Genomic DNA, 23,816 nt, shown 5'->3' on the forward strand with positions numbered 1-23,816 from the left:
TGTCTGGTGACAAAAACAATGGAATGTCACACCTGTCAAGCAAACTTCAAAGGGATGCACTTAAAAGGGGGGGGAGAGAATAAATGGAACTGTAATTCCCTGGAATTATCTCAGGCTATGAACATGATGTGGAAAAGACAACAGTCTGGATGAGAGAGAGGTTTTGTGTCTTTCCTTCCAAAAATACACAAGATCAGGGGTTAAAAGCCAGATCAGTATTGTCTGTGGGTTCCTGGCGATGAAGGTGTGCTAGTGAGCTGAGGTGCTCCTGGATACTAGCCTGAGTTTGTGTACTAGTGTGCTGAGAAGATTACAATCAGAAAACCACTCCAGTAGTCACTCCTACATTGCAAATGAATGATACCCTCGCTTTGAGTGCTAGAGGCTAAGTAGTCAGCAAGCTAGTCAAATAAAAACAGGAGAAAATAAAAACTGTAGCTCTGAGTACTGCTAGCTGACTATTTCTAAAAGGAAAAAGGACACAGTCATTTCAACCTGTAAAGCCAAGAGTCTTGAAATCTATTATTTAACTGTTAGCTTGCCATCATCCACTCTTCACAAATTACCCAGCGAGACTGTGTACATCTTTTCATTAATTTTTTCCTGACTCACCTCCTCTCATTTCTTCTGTGTCTGTTAATATTTCTTGTGGTTCGGAATAATAAGTTCATTCTTTGACTAAATCAAGAAAGCCTGGTTACATTGGCTTTGTAAATTCATTTGGTCTGAAAGAAAGGCATCCTTAGGGAGGAATCTCTTGTAAATTAAACTTGTTGTGACCAACCGAGGTTGGGTGGGGGGTGTTGGTGGTGAGGAGGGAAGTTAGTTCATCCTTCCTACCATGAGAGTTTAATGATTTAGGAATTGCAACAACTTGGGGAACCCTGCCTGAGTTGTAACAATTACTCCTGTTGTGTTGGTACTGTTGTAATAGCGGCATTGCAATTAATGGATATGTCCAAAGTTATAGGATTTTAATATTATAGAGTGATAGAAGCAATTCCCATCTCATTATTAGATTGCAACCTGCAATACACCTATACCCCCGGCCTTATTATTTCGAATTTTGATGGTTTAACGAACCATAGCTGTTCAAGAAATGGAGAAGATTGACAAATCTTTTTTTCTTATGTTGTGAACGGTTTCAAGCACAGACATAATATCCTCTGTGTCTGCTCAATCCCACACTGACATATTGAAGGCAAATAGAGATTTTAACCAGTGACTTAAGCTTCTTCCTTCAGTCATCATCAAATTTAACAGCAGCTCTTCTGGTTCAGCTTTGTCTAGTCATGTCATAAATTTAGACTAGTGCAGGATGTCGAGAGGAAATTGATGCAATATTTTGAAACTGGATGAGCTCTTCTTTACCCCTGGGGCTGTTCAATTTCCTTCATGTCCAAAACAAGCAGTCATCTTTTTCTTAATCTTATCTCTTTGAAGTTGATACCATTCACGTTCCTGAAATAAACCAAGCTTTTGTTGTCTGCAAAAACACAGTACATTGAAACTATAATTTCAAGCTTTTTTTTTTTAGAATTTTGCTACAATTTTGCATTTTTCTTTGTGTCAAATATTTTCTTTTGTTCATGTTTATCACTGATCCTCATTCAGTATAGGTGTCATTACCCGTCCATGGTGGGCACTCCTCTCTATAAGTAGCACACTGGTTTGATTCTGTTGTGGTTTATAAGAGATGCTGTAGCAATGTGCCAAGGTTAGTTTAACAGTATCTTATTCCTCTGGTTCTTAAACCAAGAAGAATTTTTAAAAAAGTAAAGTTCAGAGAAACTAGCTCCTCTAAGTTCTTCTGCAAGCCATGCACTGTATCATTTTGGAGAAATATAACCTTCCTTCTTTGTCAGAGCCCTAGAATCTCTACTTAACATCGCTGTAGGTGCATTATCATCACAAGTTGTCCAGTAGCTCAGGTAGAATGTGCACCAATGTAACCAGCAATGGCCACATTTACCTCCCTTGATTGTGTTACCCTCATCCCTAATTCACAAAAGGGAGAGTTGGGGTTGAGGGGTCTTGCAATGTCATTCAGCAACATCAGCCAATGCTGCAGAGAAGCTGTTACTTCAGCACTTCAAGAATGGGAAAGGACAATTAACACAATTATACAGAGGACGTTAATTAAATACACTATTAAATTAAACACAGATTAAACACTATTAGAACATAAACAACAGTTTTAATCACAGACACTTTAATCAGGCTTCCTACCCTTGGTGTTTCCTGCACTGTCACCACCCGCCTTCCTCTCCCGCTAGCTAAGTTGGAAACTTTGGGGTCTCAAGAACTTCAGCTCACCACTGAGGAAAGATCTCAGTTTTAAAGTGCGTCCAGTTTGCTGACTTTCTTGCTGTTGGTTCTCTTAGTTCAGAACAGGCCTGTGTCTGGAAGCTGTTGTTCAGATAGTGATCCGTGGGCTCCCCCCACCCCCCACCCTCCTCCCCTCCCCTTCCAGATGTCCTTTGTTCCAAACATGCTCTTGGTTTGGTTTCCTGATTCAGCTTTACTGTTCGGCCTCTGTGGTTCTTGGTTCCGATGCTGCTTGTTGGGGCTGGAGCCTATGGGGAAGCTGTTTGTGTAGAAGCTTGTTGTTGAAAAGGTCAGATCAGGGCTAGCAGTTATACAGACTGTGCCCGCCACCGCAACCACCCCCCCAGCCCCGTTATCCCCCTCAAATCTGTGTTCACCATTGTGTTTCTGGTGTTTCCTTCTGATAGTTAAGATCATGTGTGAATGTATTTTGATTGAAGCTGAATGTCCTATATCTCTGTAGGCTCCATGCTGTGTGTGCAGGGTAGCCCAAGGCGTAAAAGTTAGTTTTGGTAGAGTGTTAGATTTGGTTAATTTGTTCTGTGTTGTTAATTTATAGTGGAGGTGTAAATTGGAATTCCAGGCTGAACAATAGTCCCAGACTGAAATCATTCTGTCTATGTGTACATTTGTTGCAGCCTGACCTCAGGATCTTGCCTATTGTTTTTAGATATTAGAAAAGTCCACGGTCTTGCCTAGTATTTTAGATGATGGTGATTTTTGCTCAATTCTACATGGCCACGGTGGAGAAGGAAGATGTGGAAGACTAGAAAAAGAATAAGACCATACTAAAGTTTCTTCCTCCATCTGTACACTTTGGGGATTTCAATTACAGAAATTATTTGATTTAGTTTGATTTATTATTGCCAAGTATCTAGGTACAGTGAAAAGTTTTGCAGTATAGGCTGATCATACCATACAAAGTGTCTTATGATAATAAAACAGAGCGAAGAATACAATGTTACAGCTGCAGAGAAGGTGCACAAAGAGCAAGATCAACATTAAATTTAAAATTTGAGAGGTCCATTCAGAAGTCCAATAACAGCGGGGAAAAAGCTGTTCTTGAATCTATTGGTATGTGTACTTAAGTTTTTGTATCTTCTGCCTGATGGAAGAGATTATAACTGGGGTGGGAGGGATCTTTGATTATGTTGGCTGCCTTCCTGAGGCAGTGAGAGGTGTATTTAGAGTCAGTGGATGGAAGGTTGGCTTGTGTGATGGACTTGGCTGTGTTCAGAACTACTCTGTCCACACAGAACAGTTGCCATACAAAGCAGTGATGCATCTGGATAGCATGCTTTCCGTGGTGCACCCGCAAAAACTGGGAAGAGTTTTTATGGACATGCCTAATTTCCTTAGCCTCCTGAGGAAATAGAGATGTTGTTGTGCTTTCTTGACCATAGCATCAATGTGGGTGGACCAGGACGATGATCAACATTTCTAGGAACTTGTTGATGATCAACATTGATGCTCTTGACCATCTCCACCTCACACCGTTGACGTAGGCAGGAGCATACCCTCTACCGTGCTTCCTGAAGTCAATGACCAGCTCTTTCACTTTGCCAATGTTGAGGAAGAGATTGTTATCTTTGCACCATGCCATCAAGCCCTCTATCTCTTTCCTGTATTCTGTCTCCTCATTGTTTGAGAGCTGTCCTACATGGTGGTGTCGTCAGCAAACTTGTAGAAGGAGTTAGGATGGAATTTGGCCCCACAGTGATGAGTTTATAGGGACTATGGTAAGGGACTGAGTAAGCAACCTTGTGGGGCGCTGGTGTTGAGGATTTTCATGGAGGAGGTATTGTTGCCTGTTCTCTCTGATTGTGGTCTGTGGGTCAGGAAGTCGAGGATCCAGTTGCAGAGGGTGGAGCAGGGACCTAGGCCTCGGAGTTTGGAGATTAGTTTGGTTGGAATTATGGGGTTGAAAGTGGAGCAGGAGTCAATAACTAGGAGCCTGATATAAGTTTCCTTGTCATCCAGATGTTCCAGGGATGAGTGTAGGGTCAGGGAGACAGTCTGCCATGGACCTGTCATGATGGTTGGTGAACTGCAAGGTATCAAAGCAGGCTGGGAAGCAAACGTTGATGTGAGCCATCACTAACCTCTCAATGCAGTTATAATTGTAGAGGTCAGAGCCACTGGGTTGTAGGGAGGCACGCTGCATGAGTTTTCTTTGGTACTGGGATGATGGTGGTCTTCTTGAAGCAGGTGGAGATTTCAGATCGTACTAAGAAGAGGTTAAAGATATCAGCAAATACTCCCACCAGCTGGTAGATGCAGGATATGAGTATAGGTTCTGAGTGAGGATCTGATTGCTGTTATATTTTTATAGGTTATTCCAAGAATTAATCTTGATGGTCTTTTTCGCTTTTCTCTAGGACGGCCTATGGGAGACTGAGCCTCCAGTCTTATGGTCAGCAGAGATTCTCCCCTCTCTTTAGGGTCACCACCTGCCCCATAAACTGTCAGTCAGGATCAATTAGGATGCTGCAGTAAAATTGCTGAACTGATTCCACTGTATGCCGAGTATGGGTTGAGGCTCTGTTCTTCGTCGCAATGTTGGGGCCCATTAGCCATAATAAAATACAGACCATTGTCTTCTCATTCAGCAGCTAAAGGGTTCCATGACCCTTCCAACGAAAAGCATGGTAGTTTTCTAACTTTCACGAGCAACATTTACCTTGATCATCATCATCGTTGCCACAGGCTAGTTGCTCATTTATCTCTCTGTTCTTTGTTGAACCTTGTTTTGTACAAATTGGTGGGCACTCTTTTTTGACATTATAGTGATAACTGCAATTCAAAAATATATTGTTAGCTGTGAAGTACTTTGCAAGGGAAATTGTCAAAAAGGCTATTTAAATTTATTTTCTTAAAATGGAACATCGAAATATTATAACTGAGCTATATAAAGATTAGCAGTCATAAAGTAATTTCCACTCTAAATTTGGATAATTACAATTTATAATGATAAAAATTTAAATGCACATGACAAGAATGTGGCAATGGGCTTGTATGGTTTAGTTTTATATAGGAAGTGTGTATAGATATAGGAGTTTGTTAATAAGATGGGAGGTAACTAGATATACTTGCAGAGGAATCTCAAGACCAAAGATTCTATCTATCTTCAGCCTTTCCTCTGGAGTTCTGCCATCCACCATACGACGTAACTTTGGAAAGCCCATTATTATATTGAAGCAGAGCAGCCATTTTTAAAAAAATGTCCAGTTTGTAATGAAATCTTCAGCACTCATAAGGGTCGAAGAAACTGAATCTCCGAATTGAAGTGTTCCTTTATATCTTGACATGCACATGTCTAGATTTGCAAAAGAGATAGCAAGAACAACAGATGCTGGAGTCAGAGATAATAGTGTGGAACTGGAGGAACACAGCAGGCCAAGCAGCATCAGAGGAGCAGGGAAGTTGACGTTTCAGTTCCTCTGATGCTGCCTGGCCTGCTGTGTTCCTCCACCTCCACACTTTGTTATCTAGATTTACAAAACCGCATTTTAAACATATGGGGGGGTGACCTTCACTACTGGGATAATAACCTGGTGAAGCTTTTGCCTCCTTTTGTTGAACTCATGCAATCTTCATTCCATTGAAATCAGATTGAAAATGCAAGTATTATTTTCTTTGGTGGTCCTCCCAGCGTGAGTTATATTAGTCTCAACCTAGTTAGTAATTAGCACCAGGCCACCTTTTATTAAAAGACTACTGACTGGCTTTTAAGTGAGCAACATTAATTAAGCCAATAGTCTGGCTGATGTGGAAAATGAAAATGTCATTTATGCATTATGGGACAACATTTTACAGCTAAAAGTAATATCTCTGTGAAATGGTAGATAGAGTGAATTATTATGCTGTGCTTAACACAAGCTGTAAAGATAGAAATACACCCTTGCTACTCATAATCTTGACACATTTTAAACAAAATTATTTATTTTCATGATATGGTTATAGTCACCAATTTCTGCCTACCTTTGACACATTGAGCCATTTCAAAAGGATAGATTGCAGTCAATTATGTTTCTCTGCAACTTAATTCGGGTAATGATGCTAGGTTTGTTTCCCTAATGGTAATTAGTGAATGATTGCGTTTTTATGAATGTTTGATAAGTCCATGTCACTTTTCACTACCATTATTTTTAAATGTCTTTTTTGTTTTTAATATAATTCAAGTTTTCAAACCACCAATGAGAGAATTAAATTCACTTTTTCTCTGGTTTATTAGTGCAAGCCATCAGTTCAATATTTCACAACGACTGTTTTGGCATACTTTCTCTTTGTGACAACAGGAAATAGATTTTACAATGTAGTCCTTTTTTGACATTTCTACCCTTTATTTATGCTCTAATTTAGCATTTTCACATTTGGTCTACTGGGACTTTGCATTTCATTAGTTTTGGGGTGAATTTTGATTCCTGAAGCAGTTTATTCGATCAATTCTATTTAGTCATTGAAAATACCACTATGCTATTGAAAAAAGCTATGCTGTTAACATCTTAACTGTTTACAGTTTCTCACTGCATGAATATATTAACTTTTAATACACAAGTTTAAAGTAACTTTCTTTCCAAGTCCTTTTCTGTCGAAAGTGGTCAAAAGATTCTTTAAAAGAAAGAGAAAGTATGCTGTCAACTAATATTCAAGAGGTTGTCATGATGTAACTGGGAAAGTACGCCATAGATCACACTGACCATACTGCTACACAAATCTTCACAAAGTATATAAAGATATCAGAATCCTAATGAGACAACTAAAATGACTGATTTGCTTGGCTGCTGCCCAGGCCAAAAGCAAACCACACCGGGTTTACTGAGGAACAACAAAAATAACTCTTTTGTAACAAGCTTAACTTTAACTAGAACAGCAATAAGAGACAGTTTCTAATTTATGCAACTTGAAGTATACTCCTTCAACTCCTAAACACACGCTCAATCACTCAGGGCAAATAAAAAAAAAACAGTTGAACAAATGTAATATGATGAAAAAACAATATAGTCAGGGTAAACAAAATTCTGAAGAATAATAGCCTAGACTATGATGTGGTTAGCCCCTTATTTTCTCAGTCCTTTTGATTTTTGTAATGGTGTGATGTTGTTTACATGGTGATGGTCACCATTTGACTCAATGGTTGAGCAGGTGCCTTTTTTTTGTATGAATTTTCTTTAAACTTTCTAGGGTTTTCTGTCTCTTCCCCACAGGAAGATAAAAAGGATGCTGTCGATTCTCTTCTGCTCTTGGCATTTACAGCTTCGTAACACTCTGCAGCTTAACTTAACCGACTTTTGGTCTGTTCAGTCTCAACTTCTCCCTTTTTTTTGGCTTTTAAGAAATGCCATTGTAAGGCACATTACAACAACATAGAACACTTGAATTTTTATCAAATCACAAAACTTTCCTTCTTTTCCCCAATTAAAGCCATCAAACATTTTTTATAATTTATAGTTAACTCCAAAAAACATTAAATATGTGATCTCTTACAATAGAAATAATGTTCAGTCATTTTAATTCAAATTCAAGTTTCAGTCCATGTTAAACATATTAGGTTACAAATTAGATTTCATCACGTTATTTGCACAGTATGCAAAGGGGAATTTTTGACTGCTGTAAGCTGATTCTCCACGGAAGCCTCTGCTGTGTTGAATATTCACTGTGCTGCATGGGGATTTGAAGTATTATTCTGAAAATGTGTCTTTTTGAAATTTTTGAAGCAAAGCTCAGATCATTCTATACAATGTGATGTGAACCAGACTCCAAGGGCACATATTGATGAATCAGGGTTATCTCTCGCCAGTAACCTCAAGCAAGACTCAATCTAGGGAATATTGAATTTACCTAATATTGAGCTGAGGTACTGGCAGGAAATAATTTGTAAGATTAACAAGGGACAATAAATACAGCATAGATCATAATCCTTCTTTAGGGGGTTACTACCTTGAAACACATCCATGGATTGAGATGAATCATTATAGCGTAAGACTTAGGAACAGAAGTAAGCCACTCAGCCCATCAAATTTGTTCCACCATTCAGTGAGATCGTTGCTAATCTGATAATCCTCAACTCCACTTTCCTGTTTTTTTTTCCACCTCTAACCCTTGCTTTCTTTACTGAATAAAAATCTGTCTGTCATTGGAATTCATTATATTAATGACACAGCCTTGATAGCCCTTTGCAATAAAGAATTCCACAGAATCACTATGCTCAGAAGAGATTTCTCTTCATCTGTCTTAAATTTGTGACCCCTTATTCTTTTATTTTATGTGTCAATAACATTACCTCTCATTCTTCTAAATTCCAATGAGCACAGGCCCAACATACTCAATCTCTTCTTATAAAACAGTCTGTCCATACCTGGTATCTGCCTAGTGGAACTTCTCTGGTCTGCCTTCAATGCCAGTATATATTTCTTCAAATAAAAATCCAAAACTGTTCACAGTATTCCAGCTGTGTTCTAATGAGTGCCTTGTTTAGCTTTAGCAAACACCGCTCCCACTTTTATACTCTATTTGAAATAAAGGTCAACTTAACATTTGCCTTCCCAATTAACTGCAGAACTTGGATGTTAGGTTTTTTGTGATTCACAGACGGGGACTCCCAAATCCCACTGTTCTGTAGTTTTCTGCAGTATTTCTCCATTTAAGTAATATTCAATCCTTTTATTCTTTCTGCTAAAGTGCATAACCTCACATTTTTCCACATTATATTCCATCTGCCAAGTTGTTGCCTGTTCACTTAACCTGTCCATATCCCTCTGTAGATTGTCATCCTCACCACTTGCCTTCCGCTTCTCTACCCCCTCCACCCCCCACCCCCCCCGATTTTAATGTTATCCACAAACTTGGCTATAGTTACGTTCATTTTTCTCATCCAAGTCATTAATATATATTGTAAATATTTGTAGCTCCCTCACTGATCCCTTTCGAACTTGACTAGTTACAAGTTGCGATCCTGAACGTGACTCCCTTATCCCAAATGTTTGTATTCTATTAGTCAACTGTCTGTCCATGCTAATATACTACCTTCAACACCATAGGCTGTTATCTCAAATAGCCTAATATGTGGTATCTTATCAAACACCTCCTGTAATCCAAGTATATTATGACCCCTACTTCCCCTTTATCTATCCTGCTTAGTAATTTCTCAAAGAATTCTAGCGAATTTCTCAGGCATTATTTCCTCTTCTTGAAGCTATGCTCTGCTTAACCATATTATGTATTTCTAAGTGCTCTGCTTCATCCTTTATTATAGACTGACATTTTGCCAATAACAGTTTAATTAACTAGCACATTGGTACTTTTCTTTTGTGTCTCCTTCTCTTTCTAAATAAAGGTGTTACATTGGCAGTTTTCCAAACCCCTGGGTCCTTTCCAGAATTTAATAATACTTGAGCGATTGCTATCAATACTTACACTATGTCTGCAGCTACTTCCTTTAATATCCTAGGATCCGAGACCTGTGTGTCTTTAGCCCTATTCGATTTTTTTAGTGACAGTCATTATACTTATTTCCTCTCCTCCTTTTGTCCCTTAATTATTGAGTCATTTTGGAAGGCTATTAGCATCTTCTACTGTGAAGACCAATGCAAAGTATTTATTCAATTCCACTGCTATTTCCTAGTTCCCAATTATTATTTCCCTACCCTCATTTTCTAAGGAGCCTAGGTTAAGTCTGGCCTCTCTCCTCCTCCTCCTATACTCCTCCTCCTATATTTAAAGATGCTCTTGCTGACAATCTTCATACTACTTGCAAGTTTACACTTGAAGTTCATTTTTTCCTCCTTCAACTTTTTTTTTTGGTTTTTAAAGCGTCCTCAATACTTTGGTTTACCACTAATCTTTGCCACATTGCATGTTTTTCTTTCTTTCGATCTGATGCTATTCTTAACTTTCCTGGTTAGCTATGGTTGGCTATTACCCTTCCTAGAATCCTGCTTTCTCATCGAAATATTTCTTTGTTTTGAGTAATTAACTATTTTCTTAAATGTATGCCATTGTTTCTCAACAATATTTGCTGCTAAACACCTTTCCCAGTCCGCTTCAGGTAGCTCTGCCCTCATTCCTTTATAATCACCTTTAGCGCAGTTGTTTCCAAACCAAGGTCCCTCCTCTCAAATTGAATGCTAAATTCTATCATGTTATTGTCATTCTCTCCTGGGGGATCTTTCACTCTGGCATCATTTGTTAAACCTGCCTCATTGCACATCAGCAGATCCAACAAAGTCTGATTCCTCATTAGATCCACAACATATTCTTCTAGGAAACTGTCCCAAATCCACTCTATGAATTCAATTTGTGTGTAAATTGAACAACCTAATACTGAATTGAGCCAATGACCAGCAGTGGCATGCAGGCCTTTAAAACTGGTTAAAATTAACTGGCTGGTTTTACAAAAGAAAATGCTTTTGTATTGGAAGCAGCAATCTAAATCTAGCTCTTTCAACATGGTATGTGTTGAGGAACATCTGTGAAAATAGACAGTATTTATTGTTCCCTAAAATCAGTGGGCTGCAATCCTAAGTTTTCTGGGGTCAGCCAATCAAGCACATACTTTCCAATTTAGAGGGGAGGCAGTATGTTTGTTTGGGAACAAGAGTTGCTCAGATTTGCCTCAAGCCACTGTGCAAGAGGACTGAAGCAATTTTTATAAAAAGAAACCTTGCCCTCTTCCAGGTCAGTCAGTTCTCTCAATGCATTGGCCTCTGACGTTACCATTTGAACTGGAGAGTTAGGAGCTGCCCGAGTAGACAGAGACACTGCACAGATGACCATACCTGAAATGAATGGCCTTGAAAAATATCTGCTTTTTTTTGGCTGACTAGAGGAACATGATAACCCAGTTTTTTCCAAGTCCCTACTATTTTTCAACTGGGCTCGATCAGTTCCACATTGCTTGTGGCAGTCTTGCTGGATCTCTGACGTCATTTGGTTGTAACTGCAACACCATGGTGCATTGTGTTGTTGATAGGTTTGGCACTAGAGCTTTCATAACACAGGCGATGAAATTTTCATGGTTAGGCTCTCCATTCCCTGTCTTAAAGGTACATGAGGTACTTGCTGTGAGGACTTGGAGAATCTATTCTACAATAACATCTCGAATTTTGGCTGAGTCTGGAGAAAATATTTTGAGCTACATAGCTCCTAAAGAGGTGCTTGCAGATGTGGCACTGATAGAGGAGCTGCACTAATGAATGAAATTTGTAATACGAGTCTAATACTTGGCACAGCATTAGAGCAGAGTATTGCAAATGCAATTTTCTCTTTAGCAGTCTAGTATAATCCAATGACAAGATTAGTCTGTATCACAATGGCAAAGATTTAACGAAATAAATAGAACAATATTTCCTATGTATTAGAACCAATGTCAAATGTTAGAGTTTGAAAGATGAAAGCATTATTTGTATGTCAAACTAGTGCTTATTGATTTTCACTATATCACATTCAATCCAATCAAGTTAATTTTTTTTTCCCTTAATTGTCAACTGCGTGACATTGTATATTGCAAGGTCAGCATTCCAGATGGTGTCTTATGCTAGCTGATTTATTACTCCATAACAAAATGAATAGACTGTCCCTCCACTATTTTGTGCATGTCTGAAATGTGCAAGGCATTGTGATGAAGTTCTAAACATTGTATCACTATCTGTGTCAAATCTATATGAACAACATAGGATTCTGAATTAAACTCAAAATTTATAGCAAAACAAACTACATTTCTATCTCCCACTCTGCATTTCCCGGTGCGCGGGTATTTGCCTCAGAATTAAAGCAATGTAAGAGCCAGTTTCTGTACAAATTTCAATATGTGAAGAAATTTTTACAGATCCCATAAACTAGAAAAACAATACATCACCTCACCTGATACTTCAATGCAATAACGAAACAATGCTGCATTGTTGGAATCAACAAAATGTTTTGGTCCATTAGAAAGATATAGCCCAAGATGTTTTTGCAAACTACTATGATAGAGATGAGATGAATGTGCTGATGATTTAAACTGCACTACTCCATGAGTTGTATCATTAGAATAAGCATATTGATTCAGTCACCAAAATGGCCAATTGTTTCCCTTTTGTATTGCTACCCAGAATAAAAAAATAGTCTTTCACTAGGCTTCTTTAATGCACACAAAATAACCAGTCTATTCTATAACAGATCTTATTTTTAAAAAGAAGTAGCAAAATTAGTCAACATCTAAGATAATAATCCAGAATTAGAACTGTATCCTCTTTTAATCCCAAAACTGACACATTCACACAACAGAAATGACAACCAAATCCCTGCAGAGGTGAATTTTTTTAAAGGTTTATAAAAAGCTATTGGTCAATGGTCTGGAAGCAATAATAGAATTTGAAGATTCCCATAGTCTACTAGCTTTCTTGATGACAAAATCAGATTGCTAACAGCCTTACCTGATGGTAGATCTGTTAAACAAGGCTTCAGTTTAGATGGAAATCAAGCTGGTATGAAGTCTTTGGATAATAGACACAGTTCAGCTTTTCAGCGTTTTACAAGGTAATCAAAATATTCAGGTGTGGAAATTTAACACGTTCTCAAATACTTAAACTGAATGAGTTTTGCAGGCCTCTTGTTGCTTTGGATTTTCTTCCCTCCTTGGACCCTCTAGATTTTTGGAAACACAACCCAAAGTTGACATATTGCTAAGCAACCATCAGCACAGGGACCTTTTAACCTTCCTTCCAAAGCTAGATTTTCCAGCAAGTAAGTGCACTAATTCCCACCTCTAAGCCAAGCAAAGCAACACAGGAGATGGTTTCCTGAAGTAATCTGACTTTCTGCAATCAGTAGATGGATCACAGCCCGCTTTAAAACTGGCTACATTCCCAAGAAATGACATGGGTTCCCTAAAGCCCTTTTTAAAACAAAACCCTTTTAATTCCAAAAATGTCCAAGCAATTGAATATATTCCAGTTCTCTCCATGGTACACAAATATAGATATGTACTCCCAACAAAACACAGAAATATGGGGTTGCATTTTATGGGCGACCTGTAGACAGGAAAATGGATAGGCAGACCTATAAATTAGGCTGTACCATTGGTAGCATGTTGATCCTCACCGCACCATTTAATTTTAGGGCTGAGGCCAAGATGTCAGGTGAGCCATTCAGTCATTACACAATTGAGGCCCTTTTGTGGGCAGTTAAGTGCTTCATCCCACTACTACCTACATCCAAGTCAAATTGGAAGAGGTCCCTTCTTCAGGGGTCTTACATGGCAATCAGAGTTCATCCTCCTTTCCCAACCCACAGTTTTACTTCACCACATCCAACACCCAGCCTGTTCAAAATGCCACAAACAGCCCCATCCCCTTCTCTCAGGCTTCCCAATCTGACCACTGTGACTTAGCAGCATTTGAGGACATCCGTAGGTTCTCTTGTAAAGCTGACAGTGGCCACTGCTCCTGTTGTGGTACAGAGCTGCTGGCTTTCAAATGGCTGGCATCTCTCTGGGACTTTCTTCTGGAGATGGAGGGAAGTCCTGTTTTTTAATCAATTTAATAAAAATAAAACTTGCCTGAAAAATTAATGTTGGTTGAGCCAGCCAAGCAGAGGCAGGCCCTACCCCTAAAATTTAGGCTGGGGAAAGCATGCCTTGAGGATATTGTGCCACTATTTGAATGTTGTGCTCACGCTCATGTCCTGCTTGAATGCCTTCTACTGCCCTGGCACTCATTTACCTGCAAGCAGCTAATTATTCTCCACTTTTGACAAATTGTAAACTAAATTTCTTAGGCTAACCCACTGCCCAAAGGACAAAAATAAAAGACCACTCCGTAAACAATCAACAGTTGTTATCCTATAACATGACTCCTTGAATTTTATTATTTTATTGTTTTTGGATTTATAGACAAATACTGCTCCTCTGTTAGATCCATACTCTATCCTGAACCTTCTCTCTCTCTGCTCAATTTGCAGTTAGCTTGTAGACTTAGTATTTTAATCAATTATTTGATCATGTTTAAGCCACAAACAAATGAAACATTTGCCTATAACACAAACCACTGCATGTATTGGGGCAAAAGCTACACCTCCACCCTGCTCTGCACCACACGTTTAATTATTGTATTTTATTTTGCTGTGAAATTTGTTCTACGACCATTCTGTTTTCTGCATCAGTTGATATTTTACACCTATGTCAGATTATATTATTAATGGTAGAGTCTCAAAATCTATGTACAGGTGCCCATTTTCCCCCAAAAATGTAGCTCGAACTAGGCAAAGTGATCTGCCACTAATTTAGGACTCAGTGTTAGATGGCATATGTTCCTGTAGTTATCTTTCAGTATTCATTATTCTCTATATCACTTTTGTTCAATACGTTAATGGCCATTATTACTCAGTTTTATAAAGGTTCTTCTACATGGCTTAAAAAATGGCAGAGTGCTTTAAGATTGTGTATGTAACATTTACCTCCTTTGGATTTTAACATTACATTAAATCCAACTGTGTGTGGTTTGGGTGGCATCATGGGTCTCCTTTAAACTTGGAAATTTTGAATCTAGACCAGACAGATGAGATGCATCTTTCCCTCTCTCTGCCATTATAATGGTCCTATGTCACAAGTTTAGGCCATTTTGACCCAGCTGGCTAGTGAACGAGAATCCATAGCACACCGTGACCTCTGTTAATAGTCAATCACATTAATGAAGAAATGTCAGCTTGGTGCAGGTAAAGGGAAGTTTTTCTGACTTTGGACTAATGTACATTACTTGTAATGAATAGTAGATACATTTTTACAGACATGTACTTTTTTGATCATGGATTTTTTTTTTAACCTAGCATGCCAGAATTGAGTGTGCTGATACACTTCACCTTGACAAACATAAAAAAAGCTAATATGGAAGGACATGACAGCACCTGAAACTCTCATGACTAGTTCTTGTCTCTCACTACAGCAAGCATTGGAAGCCAACCTTGCGAATTTGGTGAAGAGGAACACTGAGTTGGAGTCACAGATGGGGAGGCTCATTCAAATCTGCCAACAGGTGGAGGTGAGTTCTTTCTTGATGCTGTCAGCTTACTTAGCTGACCTCACGGAGCTACAAGTTAGTGCAAAGTGATTTGTGGAATTTCACTGCAGCATTCTAGACAGCAGTATTGGAGACTGAAAAACAATATTTTGGATTACTGATTCATGGTTTGTTTCCTCATTAGCTTAAAGGGTGCTATTTGTCATCTTGTAGGGAATGAAGACTTAACTAGACATCCTAGATCTTCCTAAAGAAGGAGACTTATTGCTAACAATTGATGAGGTTTCTCGGAGACTGAATGAACTGCCTTTTTTTAATCAAAAGTGCTGTTTGAGTGAATTTATAGAGGAACTCAATGTCACGTTCAGAGATTGCATCTCAATTTAACTGATAATTGAATGTTGATGTCGAAAAAAATGTTTTTAAAATAATTATGAAATTCAGTCACTTACACTTAGAAATCTCAATAAATAATGCTCTAAACTGTTCTAAACAAATACTGTTTTATGTAGACTAGATGCTTCATAACTACTTCAAAGAGAAAGCAAAAGAAACATGCTCTTTCATGCCACACGTATCATATATGATGCACAGGTCACTCAATAATAGAATTCTATTTCCCTCCAATCGACGGCATTATCTAACTGATACTAAAACTGTTTATCTGGGGTTCCCTCATAATCCTGTCACATTTGTAGACATAATTTACTGAGGGCCATCAGCCAAGTATGTAATTAAAATACTAATGTTGAGATATTATAACATCTAGTACAACCTTTGACTTGAAATTTCTTTGTACTTAGCATTGTTTTTTATTTCTACCTAGCTTTGGATGTTGTTGTCACTTATTGCCCATTTCAAATTGTCCTTGAACTGTACAGTGCAACTTGCTAAGCCATTTCAGAGGACAATTCAGAGTCAATCAGCTCCACAGTCATAGTCACACATCAGATAACGACAGCGGATTTAAATTCCCTAAAGTACATTCGTGAACCAAATGGATTTTTATGACAATCTGGTAGTTCAATAATACTAATGAGACTAGTATTTCTAGATTTATTAACTAGTTTAATATTCTTTCGAGTAGCCATGCTGAAATTTGACCACCTGACTCTAAAGTGTTATTCCAGCCTCTGAATTAGCAGCCCAGTGACATTGCCATTATGCTACCATTCCCCTTAACTTGCCTAAATAATGTCGAAGTCTAGAGTGCACCATTCAACGAAATTTCCTTCATTAAGATGTAACCTAAACATGCCACACAGAAGAATGTTTTCTCCAAATCATCTTTGCATAATTATGCTTTGAGGTTTGTCAGCTTGGCACAATTGAGAGCATTCTGACTTGTGTCAAAATTTGAGATTTCTAAATTGTGCTCCAGGACGTCAGCTCATAACCATGCATCAGCATAATACTGACAATTACTGAATGAGGGTTTATCCTTTGGATCCTCGTTCCAGCACCCTATCTGCTGCTCCAGTAATTCATACAAACTTTGAAGGTGCCTTGGCACCCTTTAGAAATGATTATGAATATCTCATATTGCATTGGCCAATTTTTCCCTTGCATTCAAAAACAGGTTGACTGTTTATTATTTCATTGCCACTTATGGGAGCTTGCTGTGTGAAACATGACTGTCACATTTGCTTATATAACAGCTGACTGCACTACAAAATAGTTTACTGAAAAAAAATTGCTTTAGTAACTCGCGATGTGATGAAATACAATGTAAAAGCTTTTTCTGTTTTCTCATTGATTTCAGATCGTTCATCAACAGAGGTCATAATTAGTTGTAACTCCTCCCCCAACTATATCAATGTTTGATGTAATATCTACAGTATAATTGTCACTTTAGATGACTCAATCTAAATTGAAGGTATACGCACTTGCTATTTAGAGGCATCAATTCCAAATTCTGTCACTGACACTATCTGTATCAAAATCATGCACGTTCCTTTATAGAGGTGAACTTAATTATACAATCTTGTCACCCATCCAGAATACTATGATCATGACTCTTACTAGCAATCCTAAACATACTATCAATAATTTCAAATGTTTATGGATGTTACAGACTTAATGTTTAAACACTGGACACACAGCCTTCCTTGGCTTCTCTACAAGACACTGTCCTCCTCCTTTAAAAAAACCACTCGCCGTCAACAGGTTAATGGAGAGAGGTTCTTCCACCTTTCTCAGCTGAATACAAAGCAACTTCTGATTTTAAAAATAATAATTCTAGTTGGTAGTTTGGTGCCTTCAAAAGCACAAAGAGTACATACAACTCGGTGATAAAATGTAGTGCAGTCTCACCAAGTCTTAAAATCCATTCTCATCAATTGTGAACGGTGTCTTGCTGGTGAGGTACAGAGACTAGGATATATCTGGAGCTCAGTAGTGGTGTTGTATAATCAATACCTTGGGTATCATTCCATGTAAAATTATCAGGCTATATAGATATTGATGTGTAACCCCCTGATCCATTTACAATTCAGTAATTCTCCAGGAAATGATGCCTGAAATGATGAATGTGTGCCCAAGATCTTGGATTGAGTTGAATGAGACTAAGTGATCAAAGTATGGTCTCCCTCTGCTGGCTGAGAGTGCTTGAATAACAGTACAAAGGCATAAAGATCAGAAAATGTTCAGGCATTTCATGGAAGCTTTACTCTTTATCTGACCCATACTATATATGATCAAGATTCTTTTCTAAAACACACCTTGTAATGATATAGAAACTTAGTAATGAGCCAGACCCAAATACCCAATAATAATTCACCTGGTCAGTTCCAAAGCTCAAATGTCATGTTCTTGTCTGTCTTATGCATCTGAATCATTTTGTAGATTTCTCAATTTCTTGCCATATATATACATCAAATACCTTCTTTATCACTGAATAAAAAGCAATAGTGAAAATCAGCCATGCTTTAAATATGTCATTGTCAATAACAATAAGTCTGATTTTTCTTATTCCCAGAACTAAAATAATGTTATACATTTCCTTCTGTGAAGAAAATATCCCTTCGAAAAGACAGAATATTTGACAAGCAAAGCACAAACCAAATCTTAAAAAGAATAAGAAAGATGAGCAGCTCTTGGAGCTTCCAGAATGGACAAATAAGGCTACTTATATTTTTCTTAAACTGTCATAAATATTTCTGACAGTTATTACACCTGAAAAGAATTCAGAAGATAAATCAGACTGTTCACATTTATAGCTAACTATTGAAGTTCTATAAGACAAAGACATGGTACATTTGCTTTGATGATCACTGAGCAGCTTGTGGTCTTTTTAATTCAGTCTTGCTAAAACTGTGAATGGACCCCCTTAACAACCCAGCCTTCATGACTTCTGCGGTCTTGATAAAGAAAAACAGTTGCTTCTCCAGTTTCATTGTACATAGATGTAGAAGTATTTACTTAAACGTTAAAATTAAACTTTCTATATAAACTAAATTTGAAATCAATGTTTGAGGTAAAGTGAATGCGATAATCTCATCAAATAACTTATTGTTGCAATTGAGCAATAGTCTGATTAAATTGCTGGTATCTTACGTTTTTAAAGCAAATTTTACATAATGAAAGGTACTTCACAGGATGAGAGTTGTGAAGTATAGAATCAAGGGATGCGGATGCTGGAGGATTTCTTTTTTGAATTAGCAATTTGGGAAACATCACCAGAGTTTATGATTGAAGCAGAAAAGTCAATCACCTCCAGATTCAGCTGAGGCCTGTTATTTGTAGGCTATATTTCTCAGTCCTTGGACCTAAGTAGTTAGATGCTTTACCAAAGCAGCATGGTCTGTCTCTATCCTTCAGCCTCTCAAAAGCAGTACATCTGGGGTAACTGAGGTCTGTCCAGCTGTGTCAGCCTCTGGTATTTCTTCTGGCCATACCCAGTTCGAACTGAGACTCTGAGCAAGCAATCCTCAGGCAGTATATTAAGAAGAAGATAGTGAATGGTTCTTTGCCTCTCTATAGGCACAGATGTAAATTCTGTGAAAACAATTAATGTCACCATTATGTAGAAGGGATGCACAAGTCATCTCCCTTGCCAAACAAAACAATTACCTTTTAAAGACAAAGTCATTCTCTTGACTAATAAGAAACATAAGGTGCTATAACTGGGGGGTTTTGGTTTGAAGAATGACCAAAGGAAAGAATTGGGATATCCCAAAAGCTCAATAAGTACTAACTTTTCTTACTTTTTCCATTTATTTCATTTTCTCCTTGCAAAAGTCAAAAGCGCAAGCTAAAGTAACTTCCAGATATTGATGGTTTCTGGTTACCTATGAACCCAGACAGGGATTTTGCTGGGATGCTCAATTTAAAGAGAACACCCTGCCCAATTATGAGCCGATTGGGGCAGGGACTGTAGAACAGTTACCAGGACTGAAACTTTAATTTTCTTCTCCTTGATCCTTAACATAATACAGAAAGTTGCTAAATAATGGGCGAGGAGCAAGTGTCAAAACATTTTGAAAGTATTATTCTAACCCCATACATTATTTAGAAGATTGGAGGCAGCCTCCAATCCTCAGCTGAATCTGGAGGTAATTGACTTTTCTGTTTCAATCGTAAACTCTGGGGATGTTTCCCACTCATTCTGTGAAGTACCTTTCATTATGTAAAAGTTGCTTTATAAATGCAAGATACCAGCAATTTAATCAGACTATTGCTGAATTGCAACAATAAGTTATTTGATGAGATTACTGCATTCACTTTACCTCAAATGTTGATTTCAAATTCAGTTTATATAGATGGATGTAGAGTCTCTTCTGAATTCTTCCAGTAAGGATTCAGCTTTCTTATGATGACAGGTCATCAACCTGAAATGTTAACTGTTTAACATTCTACAGATGCTGCCTGACTTGCTGAGGTTTTTCAGTAGTTTCTGTTTTTCTTTCAGAGTTCCAACATTCAGAGTGTTTGATTTTTTTTTTAATGTTAGGATTTCACTTGCAATAGATTTGAGCAAACCCATCCAGTTGCCATTATGCATAATCCTGCAGCCCAAAACTAGCCTTATTTGTAGTGTAAAATTAGTGGCCTTAGTCAGACTAAACAATGGATGCAGTTAAAGATTGAAGCATCCCACTAGCATGGGAGAAAATACTTATCCGAAGATGGGGCTACCCCAGCTTGAGTTTTTAAACTGCAATACTTGAACAAACAGTACTTCATTCATGGAGCATTTGTCAGAATAAAAGCAAGCATAGCTATCAGTAGTTATTTTTATTTCCCCTGTTCAAGGAGTTTTTCAGCCTGTGCTATGTTATTCTTTGTATGAATATTACCCAGGCCATGGTTTTCCCTTTTTCACTCTGTTAGATGTCAACTTACTCACTGCCCCACTTGCCAAGGTCATGTGTCCGTCAGCTTGGTAAGCTTCTCTGTTTATCAAAGGCCTCGACAGTGGTGTTCCAACTCACTAGAAGTTGCCACCTTGCAGATTCTAGAATTAGAATTAGGTTTGTTGTTTACATGTACTCAAGTTACAAAACAACATAAGTGCAGTTTAAAATGTACAATTTTGCCAAACACAGGGTGACATCTTTGGTCCAAAGTACCCAGGTACAAATTTTGGGCACACAAAAAAAGAAAATAAAGAAAGAAAGTTACACTATAGATATACATAGTATAAGTTAGGAAAATAAGAAATAAAGCTAAAAAGATGGATACAATTGGGCAATGCCCACTCTTCAGTGAATCCAACAATTGAAGGTACTTCGACTACTTTTGCATCTCTTGGGGTGGAGGTCTTTGACAATGGATGGTCAATGAGATTGGAGGTGAGGTGATGGCTTCCAGAGACCATGCCCTTGCATCCGTTCTGGACCAGCTGTTGCTACCAGATTGGTAGGACATTGAAGGAGACCTCCTTACCTGAGCCTGGCAAACAGGTTGCCGCGGTTATCGAGACAGGAAAGCAAGCACATTTCTTGCCTGCCAGAATGGCAGATAATTGGCGAGTGTACCCAGTCCAGAGTCAGCTTCACAAATTTTTCTTCCCTGCTTTCCATCAGTATCACCACCTTCAAAAAAGGGAAAGTTGTACCCGGCTCACAGTTGTAGTTTTTGAAAAATATTTATTGGAGTTTGACAGTCCTTCGTACTTGTATCCCTTGAAAAGATAGTAATGATTTTCCTTCTTGAATGTCTGCAGTTTATGCGGTGGAAGTTCTTCCATCAAGCTATTAGATAGGAAATTCCAGGATGTTGACCTTGCAATGAAGAGGTGACAGCAATTACATATTCACAGCAGGAGAGTATGTGTTTTGGAGGGGAAGCTGAAGGTGGTTTTACTGTGCAAGCACTGCCTCTGTTCATTTGTTTGTAGAGGTGACAGGTTTAGGAGATGCAATCAATGAAGCCATGCTGAGTTGCTATATTTTGGCTTATACGTGATACACACCATGTATACGTAGCTACCACATGCCGATTGTTGAGTGAATGAGTGATTTAAGCCAGTGGATATGAGCTGCCATTGCTTTGCCTCATTGCTTTGTCTCAAGTAGTGTTGATGAGCTCCTTGAGTGTTATTGGGGCTGAATCCTAGCCACTGATGTAGAAGATATTCCATCACATTTGAGGGGAAATGGCATATTCAAGCTCCATGTAAGTATTAACATCATTGGTAACCTCTTTACTTATATTCACCAATGTACTAATATATTTGTACTAAAACAGGAAAAAGCAGATCAAGAGTCAGTGCTTTTGAAAAGAATAAATAACTGTTCCATTGATGTATTTACTGACAGGTAAACACTGCAATACAAGAGAACAAACTAAAAGAGGAATGTGATGAGCTGATGGACATTATTAGGCAAAGGAAGCAGATCATTGCTGTGAAAATCAAAGAGGGAAAGGTAGGGGTTTCTCTGTTAATTTTTTAAGAAAATACAGTCAAAAAAAATCCAGGTTGTTGGTAATCAATCTCCTTCTTTCTACGGTTCATAACAAAACACTGTGTAAGCTTGAGACACTTTTTTTTAAAATGCATGAATGAATAGCTTGAGTAATCAACTCAACCAGAAAATTGAAGTTTTTTGCTTTAATTCTTTCAAATCCACTAAAGAGGTGTCGAAAACCATGTCCTCAATACTTGATAAGTATCTCTCACAAATAAGACTTTATGACTTAACTACTCCTAAATTCTTTTGAAGAAAATGGGCAGAATTCAAGGTAAATGTTGCAAGTCTGGCCCATTAGTTAGAGAACACTGAGGGAAATTGTTTTCCTTTTGAAAGCAGGACCTGACTTAATGAAGTGTCTGTCAGGCATGTGATAGGCCATCCCCAGGATCAAAGACCCTGAGGATAGAATTCCTGCCCATTGAAGCTACAGCCAATCAATGGCTCACAGCCTCTACTGCCAAAGATGCTGCTACCTTTAGTAATCCAGTGGCTTCACCAGGGATCATTGGTGGATACTTGGACTCGGGTGAGTTTGGAAGAGAGGCTCGGTGTTGGAGATTGTAGGAGAAGGGTTTGGCAGGCAAATACGTGGGTTGGCTTTCGTGGTTATCCCTGCCTACTTCAAAGTGCCACTAGAGGCTTTCATGAGGCATTGGAAAGCTACAACTCTCTCATTTAATGTCAAAGCAACCACAAAATTGCACTGGCCTTACCTCAATAATGAGCCTAATTGACATCAAACTGTGAGTGAGTGAGTTCCACTTGCGGGTCCTTTCTAGCCTCTAACTTTAACACTGGCCTCTGATGTATGGCCTCATTGCCTGATTACATGGGCCCAGATATCACATTTCTACCACATTGAGCTGCATTAAACCAACCATGTCTATTATTGGAAATAACACCTAGAACATGAGCCACGTGAAAGTCCCCTTATCGATGGAAAGAAAACTAGTGGAGGAGTCCAGAGAAAGCTCACGAAGTTGAACCTGGGTATGGAGGGATTTTCTTATGCAAAGAATTTGAGTATGTTGGATTTATGCTTATTGGAGTTTGCAAAATGACAGAAGACCTTATTGCAACATATCTTTGTGGGGACGGGAGGAGGCATGAAAGTGGAGTTAAGAATATGAGATCAACCATGCTGTCATTGAATGGCAGAATAGACACAATGTGATGAATGGTCTGCTTCTGTTTTTGTGTCATATGGTTTTATTATCAATTGTATATGTTTATGTCCCTTAAACAAAACTTACTGACTTAACTATTTCAACAATTTTGTAGAAGAGGCTTTATCAAGCACCATCTACAGCTAATGAATCTTGGACCTTAATCAGTCATGGTTGACATCATTACTGGCATGTACATATTTACACAAACCCTGTTCACCTCAGAAAAAATGTAGGCCTTTTGGTAGAAAGTATTTGTTTAGACAGCTTAATAAAATCCATCAGAGATAGTAGGAACTGCAGATGCTGGAGAATCTGAGATAACAAGGTGTAGAGCTGGATGAACACAGCAGGCCAAGCAGCATCATAGGAGCAGGAAGGCTGACGTTTCGGGCCTAGACCCTTCATCA

General features: G+C 38.3%; 1 protein-coding gene across 6 annotated transcripts in view; it reads left to right on the plus strand.

Moving 5' to 3' along the window:
- The window catches only part of mid2 (midline 2), a 220,743-nt gene that overhangs the window by 158,502 nt on the left and 38,425 nt on the right, over positions 1-23,816 (plus strand). For all 6 annotated transcript variants that reach the window (XM_048605343.1, XM_048605342.1, XM_048605348.1 and 3 more), the window contains 2 exons: positions 15,249-15,344; positions 22,085-22,192. In XM_048605343.1, coding sequence (XP_048461300.1) covers positions 15,249-15,344; positions 22,085-22,192 — 204 coding nt within the window. The remainder of the gene's footprint in view (positions 1-15,248; positions 15,345-22,084; positions 22,193-23,816) is intronic.

This window comes from Rhincodon typus, chromosome 14 (genome assembly GCF_021869965.1).
Source record: "Rhincodon typus isolate 14 chromosome 14, sRhiTyp1.1, whole genome shotgun sequence".
NCBI lineage: Eukaryota > Metazoa > Chordata > Chondrichthyes > Orectolobiformes > Rhincodontidae > Rhincodon > Rhincodon typus.